We start from the raw sequence: 22,938 nt of genomic DNA, 5'->3' as shown, positions 1-22,938 counted from the left end.
CAATACAATCGGGGAGAATTTCATTCCTTCCGCCACAAAAGAGATAGTGGGGGTGATGTTGGGAGAGACGGCATGCAAGGCAATCAGCCTCATCTCATTGTCTGATAACTCAGTCAGATCAACAGCTGATACGTGCATACGAGAGAGTCGTTTTTATGGAAAAAGGATATGTGGGCCAGGCGAGTCGACTGATCAAACTTTGACTCGCTTGAGAATCTGTGCGATTTCTGACAAAGGAAGAAATGCGGCTTCCACCGTGATCAGTAATGTCAAAGAGCGCCTGCAGGGTTTGAACACCAGGCTGCGCGAGTACTTCCCCATCCCAGATGTGCAGTGCAGCTGGATCGAAAAACCCCTTCGCCAGCCACAGTGACGAGACCCTCGCAGGCCTGAGTGCAAAAGAGAGCGACAGTCTTGTGGATCTCTCCTGCGACAGCGCATTGAAACTGGGTTTCTCACAGAAGTACCTGACAAACTTTTGGCTTCATGTTGCTTCTGAGTGTCCCGAGCTGTCCGACAGAGCTGTGCGATTTCTGATGCCTTTCCGATGACGTACGTCTGTGAGACTGGCTTTGTAGAAGATCTGGACGAAATACCGGAATAGCCTGAATGTTGATCCAGATCTTAACCTGAGACGGTCATCCCTTCAGCCAGACATCAAGCATTTGGTGTCTGCCATGCAACATCAGACTTCTCATGAGGTGAGTTAATATTAATGTGCTCCTGTTATTTTTATTTTTATGTTATTAACGTTACGTAAGTTCCATAGATGTAAAGGTAATTTTAAACCCACCACTTTTTTTGTTTTACCACTACTGCACTGTACACCGCGTTCCTAATTATTATGCAAGTGATATTTTTCTCTGATTTTCCTAAATAGTCGATGCAAATGACAGTCAGTATAAATTTCAAGTCATCAACCGTTAGGGTACAATTCTAATGTTATTGAACAAACCTCCCAATTATAACTATTTCTTTCAAAAATAAAAAAACTCAAAATGCACAATTCCAAATTATTATGCACAACAGAGTTCCAAAACATTTCATAGGTTGTAAAGAACTGAAAATGGTCATTTGTTGAATTTGCAGCATTAGGAGGTCATATTTACTGAAATCAGAAGCTATTTCAATCAAAAACATCTTAACAGGCCAAGTTACATGTTAACATAGGACCCTTCTTTGATATCACCTGAACAATTCTTGCATCCATTGAACTTGTGAGTTTTTGTAGAGTTTCTGCTTGAATTTCTTTGCATGATTTCAGAACAGCCTCCCAGAGCTGCTGTTTTGATACCAACTGCCTCCCACCCTCATAGTGCACAAAAGGTTCTCAATAGGGTTGAGATCAGGGGAGGATGGAGGCCACACCATGAGTTTCTCTCCTTTTATGCCCATAGCAGCCAATGACACAGAGGTATTCTTTGCAGCATGAGATGGTGCATTGTCAGGCATGAAGATGATTTTACTACGGAAGGCACGCTTCTTCTTTTTGTGCCATGGAAGAAAGTGGTCAGTCAGAACTCTATTTACTTTGCCGAGGTCATTTTAACACCTTCAGGGAACCTAAAGGGGCCGACCAGCTCTCTCCCCATGATTCTGGCCCAAAACATGACTCCGCCACCTCCTTGCTGTCGTCTCAGCCTTGTTGGGACATGGTGGCCCTCCACCAACCATCCACTACTCCATCCATCTGGACCATCCAGGTTGCACGGCACTCATCAGTAAACAAGACTGTTTAAAAATTAGTCTTCATGTATTTCTGGGCCCACTGCAACCGTTTCTGCTTGTGAGCATTGGTTAGGGGTGGCCCAATAGAAGGTTTATGTACAACTGGAAGCCTCTGGAGGATCCTACACCTTAAGGTTTGCGGGACTCCAGAGGCACCAGCAGCTTCAACTACCTGTTTGCTGCTTTGTAACGGCATTTTAACACCTGCTCTCTTAATCCCATCAATTTGTCTGGCAGAAACTTAAATCCAATTTGCATAATAATTTGGAACGCGGTGTATGTATGACAATGCATATGATTGTTAAAATATACGTCCTCTGAGAACGCAATGGATATGTTTGGCTCCCGTATTACTTCTGGTGGGATGTGGGCTGCCAACACTTTTGAGATTTTCAAGTGGGCCGCGAGTCCGTAAAGATTGGGAACCACTGATCTAGACCCAAGACAGCTGTGGCTGCTTAAACCACACCACCCCCCCACACCACAGTTTGCATGATATGTATGTGTTTGTGGAGTGTGTGTGTGTGTGTGTGTGTATGTGTGGGTGTGTGTGTGCTGCCGTACCACAGCTGGGGTTTCCCTGTTTTCGTGAGCCGGCAATCTCGTTGCCGTATTTGTCCACACACCAGCACTGACCCGTGCTGCCGTGACACTGGGTTGGTTTGAAGAAGCCTTCCTCCGTACAACGAGGAATGTAGGCTCCTGCAGAGACACACGTGACACAAACATGGAACGTCATTTTGAGGTGGGCGGGAATTATTTATCTTTAGGACAAGGCGATTGACGGCTGTCACTCAACTGGACGGACCTATGAGGCTCTTCCGCCGACTCTGCAGCAGGATCCTGCTCTTCTCGTGCTGGCACGGCAGCCCTGGCATAACAAACAAAACACGGACAGCAGGGTTTCAATTGTGTTTTTTGGAGTTTTCCTTTCTCACTTCCTTCCCTCTCTCCATTGCTGTCTCTCTCATCCCTAACTGCAGGCTTGTGGAGATGGCGATACATTAGTTTAGCGACTGTACATTTGCTTCCTCTCAGTCTTCTGGACACTTACAGAAGCTGGTCACTATACTCCCCAATTTTTTAAAGGGGGAGCTATTATGCTCCTTTTTACAGAAGTTAATTTAATACATGTTTTTGAAATGTATTTTGGTGAAAAAAAACACTCACCATTATGCATTCGAACCATTCTTACATGCCTGTATACCATCCCGTTTCAAGACGGGCTGTTTATGTGGGGTGGAGCCACCCTCCCGGGGCCCCGAGTTCTGTGAGCCAATGGGTCTTCCCAGTGGCGCTTGTTATCCTCCAAGTTATTTCTCCAGCCGTGGGTGGAGTTACTCTTAAATGGAGGGCAGTCCTCATTCTACTGGGTCTCAATGTGACATAGGATCGAGACACAAATCTGAACGGTGTGTTTCAGGACATGTTTTCTGAAATAGACAGCTCACAAAAAAAAAACCAACTGACTGAGTTGTCTTATTTCACAGTTCGTGTGTGAGTAGGCCCCTCAGAGACCTGAATGTATGTGCACAAGCATTGAAAAAGTAAGTTTTTTGCCAGCCAACTTTCTCTCTCGCTCGCTCGCTCTCTCTCTCTCTCTATCTCTCTCTCGCTCTCTCTCTCTCCTACTCTCGCTCACCCTCGGGCTTCTGGAAGCAGTAGCACCACTCGTTGTTGGACAGCTTGCCGTCCTTGAAGGAGTCGCAGGAGTTGAAGAGCGGCTTCATGCACAGCTCGTACTTGTCCAGGTAGAGGGTGCTGAGCTCTGATTGGTCCAGCAGGAGGTCAAAGTTCATGTCCAGCTTGTTGAACATCCAGCCCAGCGAGTCCTTGCAGATGGGCAGGATGCTGGTGTCAAAGTCTGAGGCACAGAGGCATAGAGAGAGACTCACTTCATTTTCATTTGAGTATTGAATTACTTCGTCTGTTTTGTCGCCAGTGTTTATTTATTTACGTTATCTAGTGTTTATTAGCACTTATACGCTTCAGCAACACGTGTTTTATCAAGACATCACACGAGAGAGAGAGAGAGAGAGAGAGAGAGAGAGAGAGAGAGAGAGAGAGAGAGAGAGAGAGAGAGAGAGAGAGAGAGAGAGAGAGAGAGGTTGAACGCATATGTACACAGGCAAACACAGAGACACATGAAATAGTCCTCACAAGTATATGCATACAAACACACACACACACACACACACACACACACACACACACACACACACACACACACACACACACACACACACACACACACACACACACGCACACACACACACACACACACACACACACACACGCGCACACACACACACAGGTACTCACGTCCCGCTGCAGAGTCGGAGCTGTCGGAGGCTTTGAGGTCTCGGTTGGCGTCAAGGTGAAGAACTCCGAACCAGTCCTTCAGTCTGGAAGCCAGACTGTGGAGGTCTCTGTCGCTGCAGCCTACACACACACACACACACACACACACACACACACACATGCACACATGAACGCACGCACGCACCCACGCATGCACGCACACACACGCACACACATACACACACACCACACACAAAATCTGAGTAGGTGGCCATTGTCTGTCGTCTGTGTGTGTGCATGTGTGTGTACGTGTGTGCGCATGTGTGTATACATGTGTGAGTGCATGTGTGTATGCCTAATACCCCAATGAACCTGAATACAAAGCATTATGGAGTCTGGCTGTCGACAACTTGCTTCGTCAGAATATGTATTTATTTATATATTAATCAACCTCATCAGCACATGTTAAAATAATTGAAATTGAACGGGGTTTTGCGCTAGCGGCCGCGTCAAGCGGGGCTCCGACTTTCCTTTGCCTCGGCGTGACCTTCATTGTCTGTCTCTGTCCGACAATGCTGTCAATCACAAAGAGGCTCCTTTCTTGTTCGACTCGTCTCACAGACAGACGACAGATCTTCTACCGGGGTGGCTGCGAACATCCCAGCGGCTGTCTCTCCCCAAAAAAGTTTGGAGCAAGTCAACAAGGCTCCCCGCTTTTCTCCAAAAGGGGCGGACGGAGCAGCGGGACGCCCGCCTGGGCTCACGACCTTCCAACTGACGCGAGTGGCCCTTTGACAGTCGCGGAAGAGTCGGATCTGACTCGACTCAACACGCAAGTGAAGGCGTTACCTCATCAATCGCAGAGGAATTCAATTTTGGCAGCATACGCTAACACGGAGCGACGCGCACACACACGCACACACGCACGCACGCACACACACACACACACACACACACACACACATACACACACACACCACAGACATCTGAGGCGTTTTTTTCAGTTGACTGAACACAAGAGTATCTCTTCCGAGCTGGATCACGGTTGACAGATGAAGTCATTGGCGTCTGACATCAAACACACACACGCACACACACACACGCACGCACGCACGCGCGCACGCACGCACGCACGCACGCACGCACGCACGCACGCACGCATGCACACACAGTTTCACAGAGTTCACAGGGTTTTCTAGACGGCCGGGGCCACGTGGGGGCATTCTGGGATGCCGTCTCCCTCTGGTTCACACACGGGACAGTCCACCTTACAACCTCATGCCATGTGTAGACCACACGTGCAAGCCAATGTGACCAACACCAACACACACACTCAGAGGGGATCCGTCTGCGTTCCATTAATCATGCTTTGAGAAAGCCAGCGCCACAGTCGGGCTGTGAAGCGGTTGGAGACAGGTTGGAGGTAGGTGTCGAGAAAGGGTGTAGGGTGAGACAGGGAAAACTGGACAAACAACACTTATCTCACACACCTCTCACACGTCGGGTCGAGCAGAGTGTTTCTACTGGTGGATTAACTCCACCGCCTCCGATGAATTTATTATTAATTTCCGCAGCTATCGTGCGAGAGGAAGTTGGAACATGAACTCGACAACAGCAAAAAAAAAATAAAAAATCAAAATTCCACCCCCGGTCGGACACCATTTTCTTCACGAACCTCTGTCTCACTTTCTCTCTCTCTCTCTCTCTCTCTCTCTCTCGCTCCGGCTATCTGAGGACCCATTCATCCCTCGGCGGCAATTTCCTCTTGGGTTTCAGTCCCTTCCTTCAACCTTTCGTGGAGTTCGCTCTCCTTTCTCTCATTTCTCTCGCTCTCTCTCTCTCTCTCTCTTGTTCCTCTCGCTCGCCCGCACTGTCAACGCTCCTCTATTGAAAAGAAAAACCACTCGCGGTTCCTCTAGACTTAAGAGGGCCGCACCACTTCCAGCGGACTTTGATAATGGCGTCTCTCTCTCTCTCTCTCGGCCCTGTCGCAATCTTCTCACCGCCATTTGCTGAAGCACTCGAGCTCGCCCACCTCTCTCTCTCTCTCTCTCTCTCTCTCTCTCCCTCTCTCACTGAAGCGCAGATTGAAGATTGTCCGTTTTGGCCTCTTCCTCCATTCCATCTTCTCTCGCTGGACACCGCATAATCTCCCGTCTCCGGACTGTTTCCGTGAGATGAAAAAATGTGCCAGCTTCTCTAAATCAGGACACTTCCAATATCAGGTTTCAGTGACGGTTAATCTGCCGTTTTCCATTCAATCAATGGAGCGACTGAGCCGCCCTAAGACCAAAACACCCCCGGAGACGGACCTATGAGGAACATGGCCGTCGCCTCCGTTTTCCACGCCGCGGACGCGTTGGATGCCGAGCTCCGCACCTTCACCCGGGAGGAAACTGCGGTGAGTGGGCCGACAGAGAGGCTGCGCGTTTCGCACAGGAGCGGCCATCGATCCGAGCCACAGGTCAGACATCAAACAGAAGATGACGGCTGCAAATTTACCTCCTCCTCTGCCCCCCGCCTCTCCCTCACCCGTCAGGCATCTCATTCCCGTCGGCTGCAGATCGATGCACAGACAGGGCGCTGAGCAGACACCTGCCTCGTAGCCGTTGTTTTTTGTAATTTTATTGAAAGACACTGAGTCACAGACACACACACACTCACGCACGCACGTCCACTGCAGACTGCACAGGAACATGAATGTGTGTGGACGATGGGAGAGCGTTAAACCGACAGAGAAGTTATTTACAGTATGACTTACAGATTCAAGTACACTGCAGCGAAATGATAAAGGAGCAAATTCCAACCGCTGTGCAAAATAACAAAGTAAGAAATAATAATAATAAAAATAGCTGCAGGCAGAACTACACGAGGTCCAGTTTATTCGTTCTATGTACAAATATAAAATTCAGTCTAATGCAGTTTGTAGATTGCTTGTCTATATTTTAATGCAGACAGCATTTATGTAACTTTCACATTAATTTGCAATTCAAATGATTAGAGAATAAATTGTCAAGATCACAAGCACTTTCTGCCCTTTCATTGCGGTTTGTTAAGTTTAGCCATAGGAAATTGTTTATACATGATATTTATTATAAAAAAGTATTTTAGTTTTAATTTTAAACTATATCCTGTCATTGTTATAACTTACCTTGTTGCATTGAAGTACATCCAGAGTCTCAGTGACTGTAGATGTGTCTCGTATATGTCAATTATGATGTATTTACATCAGAATCTAAGTCTAATTCACGCAATGTATTTGTAAAGTTGACTTGAGCTTTTTACTTGGATCACACTTTCGGAAAGTTCCATTTCCATGAAAGATGAAAATGTTGTGATATTTCTGTGGGTAATTACCATTGCAGGGCTTCTATTTTTCCAACGCCTGGCTGGATCTTGAACGCATCACTGGGTCTCACATTTCAGTCTTTTCGAGGGGCGCGCTGATGACATTTTAAGGATTATTTATCTTTATTTTTTTCATTTATCTGGCAAAGTAATGTGGACCACAGATCTAAATTTTAAATTGAACAGATCTACTGACATCTACCAGGTAATAAATCAGATATAAACACACGTAAATCGATAGTTGGTAACGTCTAAAGACTACAAAGAGTCCACGCCGCATACCGGACATGGTCCCAATTAACATTCTCAATCAGAAACTGTACATTTATAGTAAATAATATGATGACATCATAAAGCGTCTTACTGTAAATCTCATCTCGTTCTTTTTAGAATGAGACATGTGACGTGTCAGTTAACCAGACCAATTGAATATTTTTTGGTAAAAGTTTTTCGGTTTTTCACTTATATCTGCTCCGTATGTGGATCGATTTTGGAACAATCCTTGTTCGTGTGTTAGGCCGAAATTGGTGCTCCTGATAGTTTTAGGCTTCAAAATAAAAACAACTAAAACAATAAGGGGCTGCCGAACAATAACAGCCTACATGCTGGACCCCTAATAATAATACAATAAAATAATAATAATACTAATAATTATTATTCAAATAATTATAATAATAATAATAATTTTATATATATATATAAAGTACCTGGGAGTCCACATGCAAGAGGATTTAACATGGACTTTACAAACAGACACTCTGGCGAGGAAGGCGAGGCAGCGTCTTCACCACCTCAGGCAGGTGAGGAAATTCAGGGTCTCGTGAGGATCCTCAAGTCCTTCTACTGTGGAGCAGTGGAGAGCGTCCTGACAGGCAACATTACTGCCTGGTTTGGGAACTGTACTGTTATTATTATTATTATTATTATTATTATTATTATTATTATTATTATTATAAGCTTTGCATGTACAATATGTAAGACAGATAACATATTACATTGTAGGAATAACTATGGAATATTAATAGAATAATACATAGAATATATAGATTATATAGAATATAATACATAGAATAATTTAAGTAATAAGTTAGCTGTGTACATTCGCTGCTTCCCTTGGAGTATTGCAATACAAAATAACAAAATGAAATGGATTTCCCGCGGTATTCACCTCAGATGGCGACCAAAACACCAGAGCCTCAGCAGGTTTTTTCGTTTGTTTGTAAATGCGGCGTGACTTACGCAACAATAAAAGTAAGCGCGATGGGAAAATCGTGTACAGAGCCGGTTTGGATTCGATCAATCGTGACATCACTCGTACCACAAAACACCTTTGCAGTGATTGATTGAACAGGGGACGGCTTTAATCAACTTCAAGGAAAGCAACGCCGGAAAGATAACAGCTGAGCCTCGAATTTCCTCCCCCAACATTCTCGCCCGAGTGCATATTTGACAACAGTCGGGAAGCAAACAGGGGCGGCCTGTGTCGCCGGCAGCCCATGCCGCCGTTCGAGAGAAACGTTTAACACGAAGACGTGAGAATAGGAGCATTAATTGACAAGAGATGACAAACAGACCCTACGAGGTTTCATATTGAATAGGTCTGCACTACCAGGCGGGGCTCCACGATGCCGAAGAGAAGCAAAATGAAAAAATGAAAAGTGAAATTTTTGGGATGGGATGGAGAAAGTGGAGAAATGGAGAAAGTGTCCCTGTTATGCACGGTGCTTGTTTTCGTGTCCATAAGGAGACGTAAAATAAAATAAAATAACCTGCATCTAAAAGTACACACTGTTTTGGCACCCGGATTGCAGACACCCATCGGTGCCATCGAACATGGAGACAGGCCCTACTTCGACTAGATGGTGAAAATTAAAAAGTTTTACAATGGCTAATGTATGACTTTGGGAAAAAAAAACAAAAAACGAAATTTGTCTTATGTGTGTCCAACAGATTTATTTTTTGGGATCCTTTCTGCTACTGCCTGTTCACTCTCATGATAAGGTAACACCCAGGGGTTGGACTGCTAATCTGGCATACCCGGGCATTTTTCCACCGGGCCGTCTGAGCCAAAAATGCCAGGGCCAATTTTTTTTGTCCCAGTCCTGCCCTGGTCACATCAGCGGGGACCCTGGTTTTTGTATTTTTCAACAATTGAACGGCAATTCTCAGAAAAGGTTTAAAACCATCAAACTGAAGGGACTTTCATCTGCGCTCGCCGCTTGGTGTAGCCAGAGGCAGAGCTGGGGTTTTCACGTATGACACGCAGTACATCGTGGCGGCAGGTTACTTGTTATATCTAATATAATCTGAAATAAATGATTGATTGGTATGAAAATTAGACTGCGGTCATTACTTCTGCTGCAGGATTAGTGTTTAAAGTGTTATTCTTATTTGAAGTTTGTAATATGTAATATTATATCCATTTATATTACAATATTGCGACAGCGGAATCACTTGAAATGTGTGGTCATAACTGAAGATGTGTGACTCAGGCCCTGGACATGGGTCGCCACGCCCCTCCCTACAGGCACGCGTCACGCTGTCAGGCCACGGGGGAAGGAATCGTCCGCTAAATCACAGGCCCAAGGGGGCGAAAAAAGGACGAGAGGAGCGCTGGGCGGAGGAGAGCCGACATGAGCGGAGGAGAGCAGGAGAACATAATCCAGCCTTTAACGTGGTCTTTGTGCAGTTGTCAGACACTGCTGCCGGGACAAATTTAATTTAGTCAGGGGATTTAGCCCATTCACCGACTGACAATTCCCCCTTCTGCTTTGTGAGGCCGGCTCTCGGCCTCTCCGGTTAGCTGCGAGAGAGCAAGGCATCGGGGGTTAAAGAATCCCATTTGGCATAACTGCTCGCGGCTTAGCGTGCCGTGTTAACCCTCTATCCTGAACTTTGCTGAGGGTCTCTTGTGGTTTTCGTGTGTGTGAGAGAACTTGGAGAAGGGGGCTGAGGGGTTTTGGACTTTATTCCAAAGCCGAACCAATTGGAGTCCCTGCATTTCAGACACTTGATCCGTTTAATGAGGGATGGAAGAAAGAGTTGGATATGGCAAATGGCTAGCTTACCGAAACCAATATCGCAGATGATTGTTATGCTCTTTAAAAGGATACGTTTTAACGTCACATTTCACTGACACATCATTAACATTAACATGAAAACCACATTAAAAATTAAAAATTAACATTAAAACCACTGAGAAACGAAGTGAATAACATTGCCCATGTCGTTCGAGTGGCCCCTGTCAAGGGGTGGGATATATGAGGCAGCAAGTGAACAGTCAGTTCTTGAAGTTGATGTGTTGGAAGCAGGAAAATGGACAAGCGTAAGGATCCGAGCCACTTTGACAAGGACCAAATTGTGATGTCTAGACAACTGGATCAGAGCATCTCCAAAACAGCAGGTCTTGTGGGGTGTTCCCAGTATGCAGTGGTTAGTAGCTACCAAGAGTGGTCCAAGGCAGGACAACCGGTGAACCGGCGACAGGGTCATGGGCGCCCAAGGCTCATTGATGCACGTGGGGAGCGTAGTCTAGTCTGTCTGGTCTGATACCACAGAAAAGCTACTGTAGCACAAATTGCTGAAAAAGTTAATGCTGCTATGATAGAAAGGTGTCACAACACACAGTGCATCACAGCTTGCTGCGTATGGAGCTGCGTAGCCACAGACTGTTCAGAGTGTCCATGCTGACCCCTGTCCACCACCAAAAGCACCTACAATGGACACGTGAGCATCAGAACTGGACCATGGAGCAATGGAAGAAGGTGACCTGGTCTGATGAATCATGTTTTCTTCTACATCATGTGGATGGGCGGGGTTAGGGTCTGAGCTGATGGAGCATCTGTGGGATGTGCTGGAACAACAAGCCTGATCCATGGAGGCCCCACCCCACAACTTCCAGGACTTAAAGGATCTGCTGCTAACGTCTTGGTGCCAGATACCACAGGACACCTTCAGAGGTCTTGTGGAGTCCATGCCTCCACGGGGCACAGCTGTTTTGGCCGCATGGGGGGGAGCGACACAATATTAGTGGTTATAAGTGGTGGCAGAGCGGTGGTTTCTGAATAGTAAGGTGTTCAACAACGTTGCACGCCAACGCTGCCAACAATTACAAATGATTGGCACCGACCTTTTAATAAGGCTGGGGTTGTAAACATAGTGAACCCATCCTTAAGGTCAATTATATTTGAGCAATTACATATCAAGGTGACCAACATTTGTCTTTGGAAATGTCTCTTTTCAGCTAGCTGCTGCTCTGTACCTAAGGCCGTTTCAAATTGAGAGTAAACAGTAGTAGAGAGCAGGCAGAGTCAATGAAAAGTTGGAGAGAGAGAGCGCGAGATAGAGAGAGAGAGAGAGAGAAAGATAGCGAGAGAGAGAGAGAGAGAGAGAGAGAGGGAGAGAAGAGGGTTGGGGATGGCTTGGCATTTCAGACTGACGTGAAAGGACAAGAGTTGAATTCTCCTCCGTCGACATATCTATCCTTGATATTCACTCGCCATGACACGCAACGACCTCACACTCACACAGACACACACACACACACACACACACACACACACACACATACACACACACACACACAAAGACCGCAAAAAAGGCCTGAATGCTTTAGCAGGAGTCTTAGTGCCTCAACTTTTTCACCTTAAGGTGAACTCAGCATTCTGTAAGAGTCATATTTTACTCACTGAAAGCCATAAAACCATAGAGAAAGAGAGAGGGGGGGGGCTGGGGGGAGGGTGGGAGAGATAACAGAGCAGTCTAGTGCATTTGCCATAGTGCTAAATCTGGAAACTACCATGTTCCTATACACACTCACACGCACACACTCCAGTAGCCAAGCTGTCAGAGATCTAAACTCACGATGAGAGGCTGCACGGTACCAAGACAGGGATGATTTTGTTGGGCGGGGGCTCCACCCCCACTCCCTCCACCCTTCAGTCTCAAACTAATGAAATGAGAGGAGGTGATAACAAGAGCTTTCATTAAGGCGCCGCCGCTCTCCTTTTGTCTTAAAGGAACCCGGACTCCTAAGAAATGGCTTCCGATATGAAAGTCGTAATAAAACACCTCTGGGCGGCACAGGGCGGGTTTCTGTGCCTGTCGGATTTCCCCGAACATCAGCCCGTTTTTTTAATTAATACGATATTAGAAATGTAATAGTCACTGTTACACCTTTTTCTTTCCCTGCTTGAGAGACACACAAACACGCACGCACACACACACACCTAGGAGAGAGAAAGCCTGTAACGGAAACAATCCATCATTTCGCTGCTGTTTTTCTTCAGATTGCATTTCTCCTCCGGAATCCTTCCATCTATCTGCAGAAATCCTATTTTCCTGACAAACGGTGAGACCCGCGTGCTCTCTCTCCATCACAGTTCCCCTCGACTGCCAGAGAGAAGAAGGGAGCGAGCGAGCGAGCGGGAGAAAGAAAAGAGAAGTGACAGAGGGGGGACGGAAACAACTTGAATTGTGATCTGAGGGATCACCAGTGCACGTACACGTGTGTGTGTGTGTGTGTGTGTGTGTGTGTGTGTGTGTCTAAGACAAGAGGGAGCACGTGTGTGTGACAGCGTGGAAACGATGATGGGAGAATATGCTTTGACATGCCACAACAACATTGGACCCTGAGGACCGCAGCACGCTGGAGTGTGTTGAGTAGAAACTGCCTTTTGAGGTGTGAGAGTGTTGGCCATGTATGTTGGTGTCTGCTTAGAATGATGAACAGAGTGTGTGTATTGTGTAGTTGGTTTTGAATAAACACATAAATCTATTTGTTATGTTCTGGCTAAAAGCTGAGATAACTGGTCACGGGACATTTCCTTCCCTTGACAATCCCAACAGTCAGTCCATCTCAACAGAGTTGTACTCTCACCACTAGGGATGAGAGATTCGCAAAATTTGTTCCACTGTGTTCCCTAACCCTAACCAAACCCCAAACCTAACCCTTACCGCAACCCCAACCCTAATCATAACCCCAACCCTAACCCTCACACCAACCCCAACCCTAACCCTCACCCCAACCCTAACCCTTACCGCAACCCTAACCCTAACCCCAACCCTAAACCTAACCCTAACCACAACCCTAACCCTAACCCCAACCCTAACACCAGCCCTAACCCTAACCCTAACTCTGACCCTAATCATAACCCCAACTCTAACCCTAACCATAACCCCAACCCTAACCCTAACCCTCACCCCAACCACAACCCTAACCCTAACCCTGACCCCGACCCCAACCCTAACCATAACCCCGACCCTAACCCTAACCCTCACCCCAACCACAACCCTAACCCTAACCCTGACCCCGACCCCAACCCTAACCATAACCCCAACCCTTACCCTAACCCTCACCCCAACCCCAACCCCAACCCTAACCATTACCCCAACCCTAACCCTAACCCTCACCCCAACCCCAACCCCAACCCTAACCCTAACCCTGACCCCGACCCCAACCCTAACCCTCACCCCAACCCCAACCCTAACCATTACCCCAACCCTAACCATTACCCCAACCCTAATCATTACCCCAACCCTAACCCTAACCCTAACCCTGACCCCGACCCCAACCCTAACCATAACCCCAACCCTAACCCTAACCCTCACCCCAACCCCAACCCCAACCCTAACCATTACCCCAACCCTAACCATTACCCCAACCCTAACCCTGACCCTAATCATAACCCCAACCCCAACCCTAACCCTAACCATAACCCTAACCCTAACCGCAAACAATTTTTTCGTGGCGAAGCACATCTATCAAATGACGCGTGTCGGGAGTTACTTCGGCAAAAGGGTTGTTTGTTTCTTTTGTTTGTAACTTCTCATACTGTGTCATACCTTTTAACCAATATATTACCTCATCACAAGATATCGCTCCAATTTGTAATTCACAATCTACAGCCCCAATTTTACAGAGATTAGACAATTCCTTTCTCAGATGAAAATACACCTTAAAGTAGTATTCGGAATATTGTAAAAACCCGCAAAAACCATTTGGACTTTGTCTGAGATGGTTAAACATATACAGTAGATGCCAAACTGACCTACTGAACTGGGCACTATTTTCTCTTTTTTATTTTCTATTTAATGAAATGTTTTATTTTATTTATACATTTTTTATTATTATTTTTATTTTATATATTTTTTCTATTTGTACTTTGCCCAGCACAGTCTCTGGAGGTTGAAAATTACCCCATTTCACTCCATGTTGTACAGAGCAATACGGATGTGACGAATAATCTTTTGAATCCTTGAATCTTTCTTATAGTCTCACTCTTCATTTTCTAAGGCTCCACAGGGATCTAGTGCCTACACAGTCTATTTCTAAGAGGTAGTTACTCCCAAGTCTATTTAAATACAGCTACTCACCGGATTTCTCAGCCTTGTGCGGTGGTTTGCTGAGCTGCCGTCCGGGCAGACAGGGACACGGTCCATCGCACTTCAGCGATATCACCTTCCCAGACAAACAGCCATGGAAGTCCATCTTACACTGGAGGGAACACGAGAGGAAACTATGATTCAGCACCACACATTAATAGAACACTCATAATAGAAGTAGGGCATCACTTCCACATTGGGTGGGGGACCATGGTCGCTGGTATGCATTAGGTTGGTGTTTCTCAAAATGAGGGTACTCCTACTCCCAGGGGTACTGCAGGGGGTACTCTGGAGAAAAAAATTGTTGGTTAAAAAATATTGGTTATATATAATATAATGATATTATGTTAATTTTCTTATTTTTCTCCCAATGCCAGTGAAGGGGGTACTCTGCTGAACATCTTTGACATCTAAAAAAGGTTTGAGAACCACTGCATTAGGTTACAATATTGATATGGCGCTCGCCCAGGCAGGGTTTGCCGAACGAGGATGGGCCGTTTTGCTTAACAGGGTTAAAGCCATTAAAAACGACGAGCTCTCTTCTGTAATTTGCACTAAAAATCCTCAGAAAGAAACAATGAAAACTTAAATGGCTTATGCAAATTGCGCTTGTGAGGAGCCGTGTAGAGGTATTATCTGGGGTGAGACCGTTGGAACTCTGAAATCCGAAATGCAAGCACTCAAGAAACAAGCATGCAAGAAGCCAAGACACACACACACACACACACACACACACACACACACACACACACACACACACACACACACACACACACACAGTGCACACACACACACACATATACACGCGCACACACGCACGCACAATCGCATGCCGTCTCTGCTTTCTCCTGCTGACACTTTGAATTTGCCACAGTCTCATTTGAATCCATGTGGTTGTCCCCGTCACCCCTCGGAAAGCTCAGCTAATGTGTTGACAGTGGAACTGTGGCGTTCCTCCCATATTGAATTAGATGTCTGCGGAAGGAGACAGACAGACAGGTCGACTGACGAACTGAAAGAAAGGGAAGAGAGAGGGATGCGAGAGGGAGAGAGAGCTTCTATTTGGTTTTGCCGCCGGTAAGGTGAGGCGCGGTCATTATGGCCATCCGCTACGTCTCTTTGCCGAGGCAATTACCAAAAAATGAAGCGCCGCGCTTATACCAATTTGTTTGACGGCCCCCAAAAGAGAAAGAAAGGAGATAGAGAAAAGGAATGAGTCGGAGGCTCGGGGCTTGCGGTTGAGGATAAATAGAGGCGATAGCGAAAAGGCGCGGCGATCAGTGGAAAGATAAAGAAAAGGGACAATGTACATAACCAAATGGGCAGAGAAAAGACTACTGTCATATTCATTTGCCTTCGAGAGAGAGAGAGAGAGAGAGAGAGAGAGAGAGAGATTTGAGTTGAGTTTGACCCTGCACAGAGGAATGCTAAATTTGGACTGTGCCTGGGAGCCGTCCTTACACGGCGGCTAATGAGCGTCCCGGTGACGGGTTTGGGCCTGATGGAGCCATCATTCCACCGGCAGACGGAGCCTCTGCAGCCAAGCCCCCCAGCTGGAGCGGAGGGATGGACTCCTCTCTTTACTCCACCTCCACCGCTCCTCCCGCAACGCTTTCACCTCCGACCTGGTTTCCGGTTCTCCCTCGTGTGAGGGTCAAATCTTTCTTTATTTCGTTGAGAGTAGAAAAAACTCAAGTCCCTCCGCTGCCTGGGCAGGTTGGCGAGGCCTCCGCTACGCCACGCGCTTGGGTTTGAATGGAGGCTCTTAATGGGAGTAAATGTGATCGAGAGAGACAGGGAGAGAGATGAGCGTCCCTGTTTTTGTTTTTTTTCTGACTCTATTTTCAGTCGTTTCTTCACGCCGCAAAATAGAGGGAGGGTTGCGTCGCTGAATTTCATTATCAGTCTTGGAAGGACAACCCGTTGTGGAAGAGAACGGGAGTCAATAAGATGGAAGATATATGATGGACATGAGTGGAGGGAGGCGGAGGAGGAGGAGGAGGAGAAAAACAAGCAGAAAAACGCCAATAATTGAGAAGGGACCCCTTAATCTCTACGGCTGTTCTTGCATGTTGGAAAGATGCTCCCTCCCTGCCCTTTGCTTTTTTCTTCCACAGCGGAAACCAAACAAACAAGAATTATTAATAAATGAGACGCGAAGGGAGAGGGAGAGAGGGCGACGCAACCAGGGAGCTGGAGTCAAGGGGTCTGAGCAAAAATGAAGCCGAGGAAGTTGAAAGACAGCGGAAACGTCCGAGGCACCGTACCTTTCGGGGCATCGTTTGTCGGAACATGATCCTCCCGGATCGTGACCCGGCACCTATTCGATTGGATGCGGCACCTCCTCAGAAGATGGAACGATATTTTTCTATGGGTGCGCTGCACATAGCCTGGTTTAGTATGTCATTCTTGTTCAGTTTCAGCACAGCAGCACCTAGGTGGTAGCACCGGGAAATGCGTAATGGAGAGAGAGCAATCCTTGTTCCCGCTGCGCATCCCTGGTCCCTATCTCTCCAACCAACATAAATAAAAACAGCTGGGGGCTAATTCACAACAAATGGACTGCCGCCTCAACGTCCGATTGTAGTTTTGCTGTTGAGTTCATTTTTGCAATTATACCTAATTGCAATTATCCATGTGGCGGTCCCCATTCGAGAGTCATTATGCACTTACACAACTGCTCTACACTTGCCTGTTTAACGACAGTGGCTATTTTGATGTTAAGTCTTTTCTGAAAATGTTGAAAATGGAAGGAAATCCTTGGAGGGGCTGCGCCGGTGCTATGCCAAATCCTGAGAGGAGGATTTGAAAATAATGGAAATTTGTCCAGCGCCTCAGGCGAATTAGGGGCGAATTATGAAACCGTTTTTGTCAAGGTTTGCCCTTTTTGTACAATCAGTTATTCACAGTGTCAAGTTAAATTTTGGAGTTGGCGTTTTGAAAACCACCGCGGACTGCCCCGGTCAAAGCATCGCTAACTTTCGGAAGCTTGACAGTAATTTTTGTAATAATAATAATAATAATAATGTCAAAATATAATTTACAGATCATTGGAAGTCTGGGCGTGACATCCCTTATTAATGCCCTTCAGTTGCACCAGCTCTCTGAAGACGATCGGGCACCGCCGCCTTTTTAAAATATATTTATTTCTTTGTGAATTAGACGCTGCTTTTTCCGTTATTTGCACCGGTCTAGGACCGCAAAAGCCGCGCAATCCTTTTGTAATATTTGCTCCTGTGTTTTTATTTTGGATAAATGTGTGTCCATCCTCCGAGACTTTTTTCCTCCCTCCGACCCACCGGATCAGCAGCCTCTCTGTGCTCTGGCCCCTCCCGATTTACAAACGTCGCGTACCTTGGAGGAGTAGGTGTGGCCGTCGGAGCCGCACACGGCGGCGGAGTGGAGCGCGGCGCAGGGCCGACATTTCCCACGAGCGCCGGGTTCGGAGCGTTTTTTTTTGCGGCTGGTGCTGCCTTTCCTCGGCCTCACGCTGCGAGACAGAGAACGAGAGAGAGAGAGAGAGAGAGAGAGAGAGAGAAGGACGAACAAACAACAAACAATCAAATGAAGGAGCTCCGGCAAAAACTGGTGATGGAGCGAGACAGCTGGAGACAAGAGTAGAGTAGAAAATGATCAACCGCAGTGGAGGAGTCATTTTGAACATTTCTCGTGTGTAATTTAGTGCATATACAGTAGGTCAATTCGATATTGCACCAGGGAAGAGGGTTTTGGAGGCTTGTCTGCTTGTTGGGCGCATGGAGAAGCCCAAAATGTTCCCTTTTGAAGCCTGGTCTATAATGAGTGCAATTACATCCATTACAACTCAAATCTCCCAGAAATCTACTATCCTCCCTCGCCCGTCTTTGAAAGGGAGCTTTCACTTTTTTATCTTGCCTCTCCACAGCAGAGTGGTACGTTTCTCAATAGTAAAGCGTTCAGCGAGGTTGTTCTGTGAACGGCTATAAGTGATGCGAGCCAAAAATGTCAAAAAGGCCTTGTACGTGCGCTGGAGTCTGGCCTAAGACGATTCCCCTTCCCTTTCTTTATCCAGTCTTCCGTAACCTCCGTCGGCCTTGGTCAACCCCCTGCAATTCCCCTGCTCCGCATGGAGCTCGTACGCCCAGCAGAGCAGAAGAGTGTGTTAAACACCGTGGGGCGAATCCACAAAAGAAATGGGCGCCTTTTGCGGCGGCTAAAACCTCCGCGAATAACACAAAAAAGCAAGCGCCAAAATTCTCAAGGGGTGAATGCACACCTAACTGGGTTGCAAGGTAAATAGCACCCCAGTGCGCCGGTGGTATTTGCACGGATTCAAATTCGGTATTTTTGGTACATTTGGGGCAAAATCGGCCCCTTTCTATGCAAGTGAGCCTCGCTGCAAAAAACTTTGACTCCACAACCACCGGCACTAAAAGCCACACGCAGTTAGAGTGAAATGACTACCGTCTGCAGACCTGGTGGCAACTATATATGCTCCACTGATCAGAGCATTGAGAATTGTCTGCCGACTACCTCGCCTCGTCCTCTCCACCTCTCTCTCTTTCTCGGTCTGTCTCTCTCACCGTGGGGGTTGCACCTGAAGGGGGCTGGAACTTGGACAGGCACCACCGGGCGGATGGGGGGAATTAATGGTGAGCGGCCCCAGCGAAGGGGTATCAAATTATCGCGGCCGCCTGTGGGAAGGTGCATCCCGGCCCGCCGCCAACCCGTTCAGGGCCACCGCGGGGATGTCAAGTCCATATCTACGCAAACCAGCTCTGACAAGAACGGCTCTGCCCGGGGTCTGTCGGGCCGATGGCGGATCTCCACGACAGGTAATTCGATTCAAGTAGAGAGAGCGAGCCAAAACTTTTTTGCCCGCCAGCAAAAAAAATTTATAATCTGCAAAAATGATCACAAAATCACACGGATAAATGATCTCTTAGATATCTGCAATCTACTTTGGAACCACACTGGTTTCGATTCAATTTGTCGGCGAGATTAAACAGTGTCACAGCTCGAGACCTCGATGGGCGGGGGAAAACTACGATTACAGGACGTTCATTTTAATTCAATTCAAGCATAGATGGATCCAAATTGAGCTGGTTGACAACACAAGCTGAGCGTGTGTTCACAGGGTGCAGAATTACTTTCAGGGCATGAAGGGTCTAAAATATATATATATTTTTGATGAATTTTGAGTTTTGCAAACTACTCGCCAGCACACGCATTTGACATGACCACCGGTGAGAGCTCACATTTTTGGATTTAGATTAGAATTTCAAATAGAATGTTGTCCCTATTTTCAGATTTTTAACAATTCGAACGATATGGTGTGGTGTGTGGTGTGTGTTTTATCTGAATTCTAATTGAAAAGGAAATCACTGGATGTAAATGTTCTCTCAAACTGCACAATTCCCGTACACATGGGTGAGCGCAGCTTGTGACGACAAGGAAAGTCATTTCACTTGTTCGTTTTTCAACGAGCAAAGACATGTTCTTAATGGAGTCTTTGAGTCTTAATGGTGAGTTCAGATTAGTCATTTGTTAGTCAGAAGTTGCTACTCATTTTTGAAAAACACTTGTTTCTTGCTTTTTTTCCAAGCCTCCTAAATATTATGATTAAGTTCTCAATGGACACGTTTCAATGACCTCTGAAAGGCATTTTTTGTGATTAATGCCATGCAGTCATCGGGCGATTGCATGGTCTCCTGTGCATACCAGAAAACCATGAGTGCACTTGGGAGGTGTAGGCTCCTTTCTCACCTGTATTTGATCAGCATAGCACTGATCTGCTAACAGATAACTCGATCCCATATTTCAAAAAGTTCATTTGGAGATGCCTAGTTGCAAAGACTACGTAAGAGTTCTCTAGGTTTCTACCTTCCCCCCCCAGGTTGTTATCCGGGTTTTTTTTTTATTATTTCTGTGCCCAGCTGGAGGTGAAGAGTAGGGGAAGCTATTGATTTGTACAGCATATATACTGTGATTGGTCCTCACCTGTGATCCGGCTGCTTCTGGTCGCTGCAGATCGCTGTCTGGTAGTCATGGCTGACGCACATCTTGTGAGGAGGGCAGTGCACCTTTAGACAGGGGTCCTTGGTGGTGTCTAGACCTGCAGGAGGAGACAGAGGCGGATTTCATCGTCGATCTATAAAACACGAGTTGATGTTAAAACAACAAAGAGCCGCGGCCACCTGAAACCTCACACGGAGGTGCGGCGATGCCGACGCCGTTTTTCTTTGCTGTCCTGTTCCCGGTCACATCGCTCAAACGGATTTGAAAAATAAGAAGACTGACCCCCTGCAAACTGTAGAGACACAGCATCTCTCAAACTGTATATAAAATGATATAACAAGTACCTTTATGATCTCCTGCCTGCTCGACTATCCTCCTCTTCAGTCTAAATAAAGGCAGAGGCCTTGCAGACAGCAAGGACGAAGGCAGTATTTTTGGAAAATGCATCACATTTTCCGATGAACAAGCCGCTTAATGAGGTCTATTCCTTTCCGAGCCCTGAGCCTGTCTCCTTCCGCATCAATCTCAGCGAGACGCAGCTGCCGAGCTTCCGAGGCGACACCAATCGGAGCATCTCATTGACTCTGGGCATTGTGGTTATTTCACAGCTAACGGCACAAGCTCGACCTCAGGTGACTGAACACGAAAGAGAGGAAGAAGGAGGGAAGAAAACCAGAAGGACTTGTAGACTGTGGGGGAAAAAATGCTAACAAGAGACAAGGAGTGTATTTATGAGTTTATTGAGTGAAGCTGAACTGCACTCAGGCAAGGACCATTTTCTTCCTAACAAGCTAAAAATGTAACCAGTAGATGACCTGTGTGGATCCTACAGTGCAGTCGAAGTAGTAGTAGTAGAGGTGTAAACCAACGAGCGATGGAGGAGGAAGACGTTTTGGAGCAGTGTCACCAATCGTGTGACGTCAAAGACAAAATGCAAGAAATGGTGCATTTGGCGGCTGGTGCCGTGACACAGGGTGATCAATTCCAACGCAAACCTGCGTATAACTGTACGGCGGAAGGAATCTTCCAAAAGCTGTATTTTCTGTACGTATACAGCTTAAGTGCGAGATGACATCTACAGAGGGTACGACAACACACACCAAGACACACAGACGATGGTTTTTCTTGGCATCAGCAAAACGGGCCGTGTTACCGGAACGACAGTAGAATACCGCCCCTGGCGACGACTGAAACAACAACTGAAAGGAAACGAGCAAACAGCACGGAGATCACAGGCAGCAAGCTGAGGACGAACCAGCCCCGTACAGCGCAGAGACGCGATCCACCGTCACCGTCATCAAAGGCTAACACGACTCGAGACAATCACGCTTTGGATATAGATCAAAGCCCCGCACTCAGTCATGGCTGCATGGCTGGTGCTTTTACAAGATAGAAGAGGTCCTCCGCTCATTAGGGGCCTAATAGGTTGTGTAAGAGCCACAGCTGCCGTCTGATGTGAACGCTGGCTGATCACAGGCCTCGCCGCTGTTTACAAGACACTTAATCACCATTAAATCACGCCGATGACGTTCTTATATGTTGCGTATAGGGTTAAGGCACGTGAACAGACGCCGTTCATGTTCTCTGAACATGGACGTTCATCCCTGTTTTATACTCAGCGCTCACGTAGCATGCGGGTAGGTTTCATTCTGGCAGCAGTTCAGTGTTTTCCGTTGAATGCAAGTAATGGGGGACACTCCACATTTCAGGCGAAGCACACAAGATGACAAAAAATACCTTTGCACGCAAATTGTGGAATTGTCCCCCACTACCTTCATTGAATGGGTGTATGGATGGGTGTATGGAGCCGAAATTTGGACTTCCGTGAGAATGAAACCTACAGTGTAAAATAGGGATAAAAGTGAAAGAAATCAGAGCAATTCCTTTCAGATGAATGCATACAGATGGCGACAACCACACAGGAAAGATGTTACACGTACAAATATTCACAGACGTAGATTGATGGCTCTGTCCAAATGTGCCAGGACGATGGAGTGCTCAATCATGCCTGATCTATAGTGAATGTGGCACATGGAAATATGGTTCAGCCTCATTTCCGACTATCCACGGCAAGAGGAAACAGATCTTCCCTTTTTTTTTTTTTTTTTTATCGTGACTTTTGTCCCCGTGAGGAAAATGAGAGACGACAAGACAGCGGCGGAGGTGAAAAGAGGTATGAGC

General features: G+C 46.6%; 1 protein-coding gene across 1 annotated transcript in view; it reads right to left on the bottom strand.

The window, feature by feature from the left end:
* Positions 1–22,938, bottom strand: part of LOC307236318 (testican-1-like) — a gene marked incomplete at its 3' end in the record, with an annotated part of 113,516 nt that overhangs the window by 2,436 nt on the left and 88,142 nt on the right. Inside the window, exons 5-11 of the mRNA XM_080008693.1 lie at positions 20,740–20,854; positions 18,115–18,250; positions 14,752–14,872; positions 4,051–4,170; positions 3,371–3,592; positions 2,537–2,599; positions 2,293–2,430 (exon numbers count right to left, since the gene is read on the bottom strand). Of these exons, the coding sequence (XP_079864819.1) occupies positions 2,293–2,430; positions 2,537–2,599; positions 3,371–3,592; positions 4,051–4,170; positions 14,752–14,872; positions 18,115–18,250; positions 20,740–20,854 (915 nt within the window). The remainder of the gene's footprint in view (positions 1–2,292; positions 2,431–2,536; positions 2,600–3,370; positions 3,593–4,050; positions 4,171–14,751; positions 14,873–18,114; positions 18,251–20,739; positions 20,855–22,938) is intronic.

This window comes from Zeus faber (assembly GCF_960531495.2).
Source record: "Zeus faber genome assembly, chromosome: 10".
NCBI lineage: Eukaryota > Metazoa > Chordata > Actinopteri > Zeiformes > Zeidae > Zeus > Zeus faber.
The sequence above is the reverse complement of the archived record's forward strand: the minus strand, read 5'-3'. Positions and strand labels throughout refer to the sequence as shown.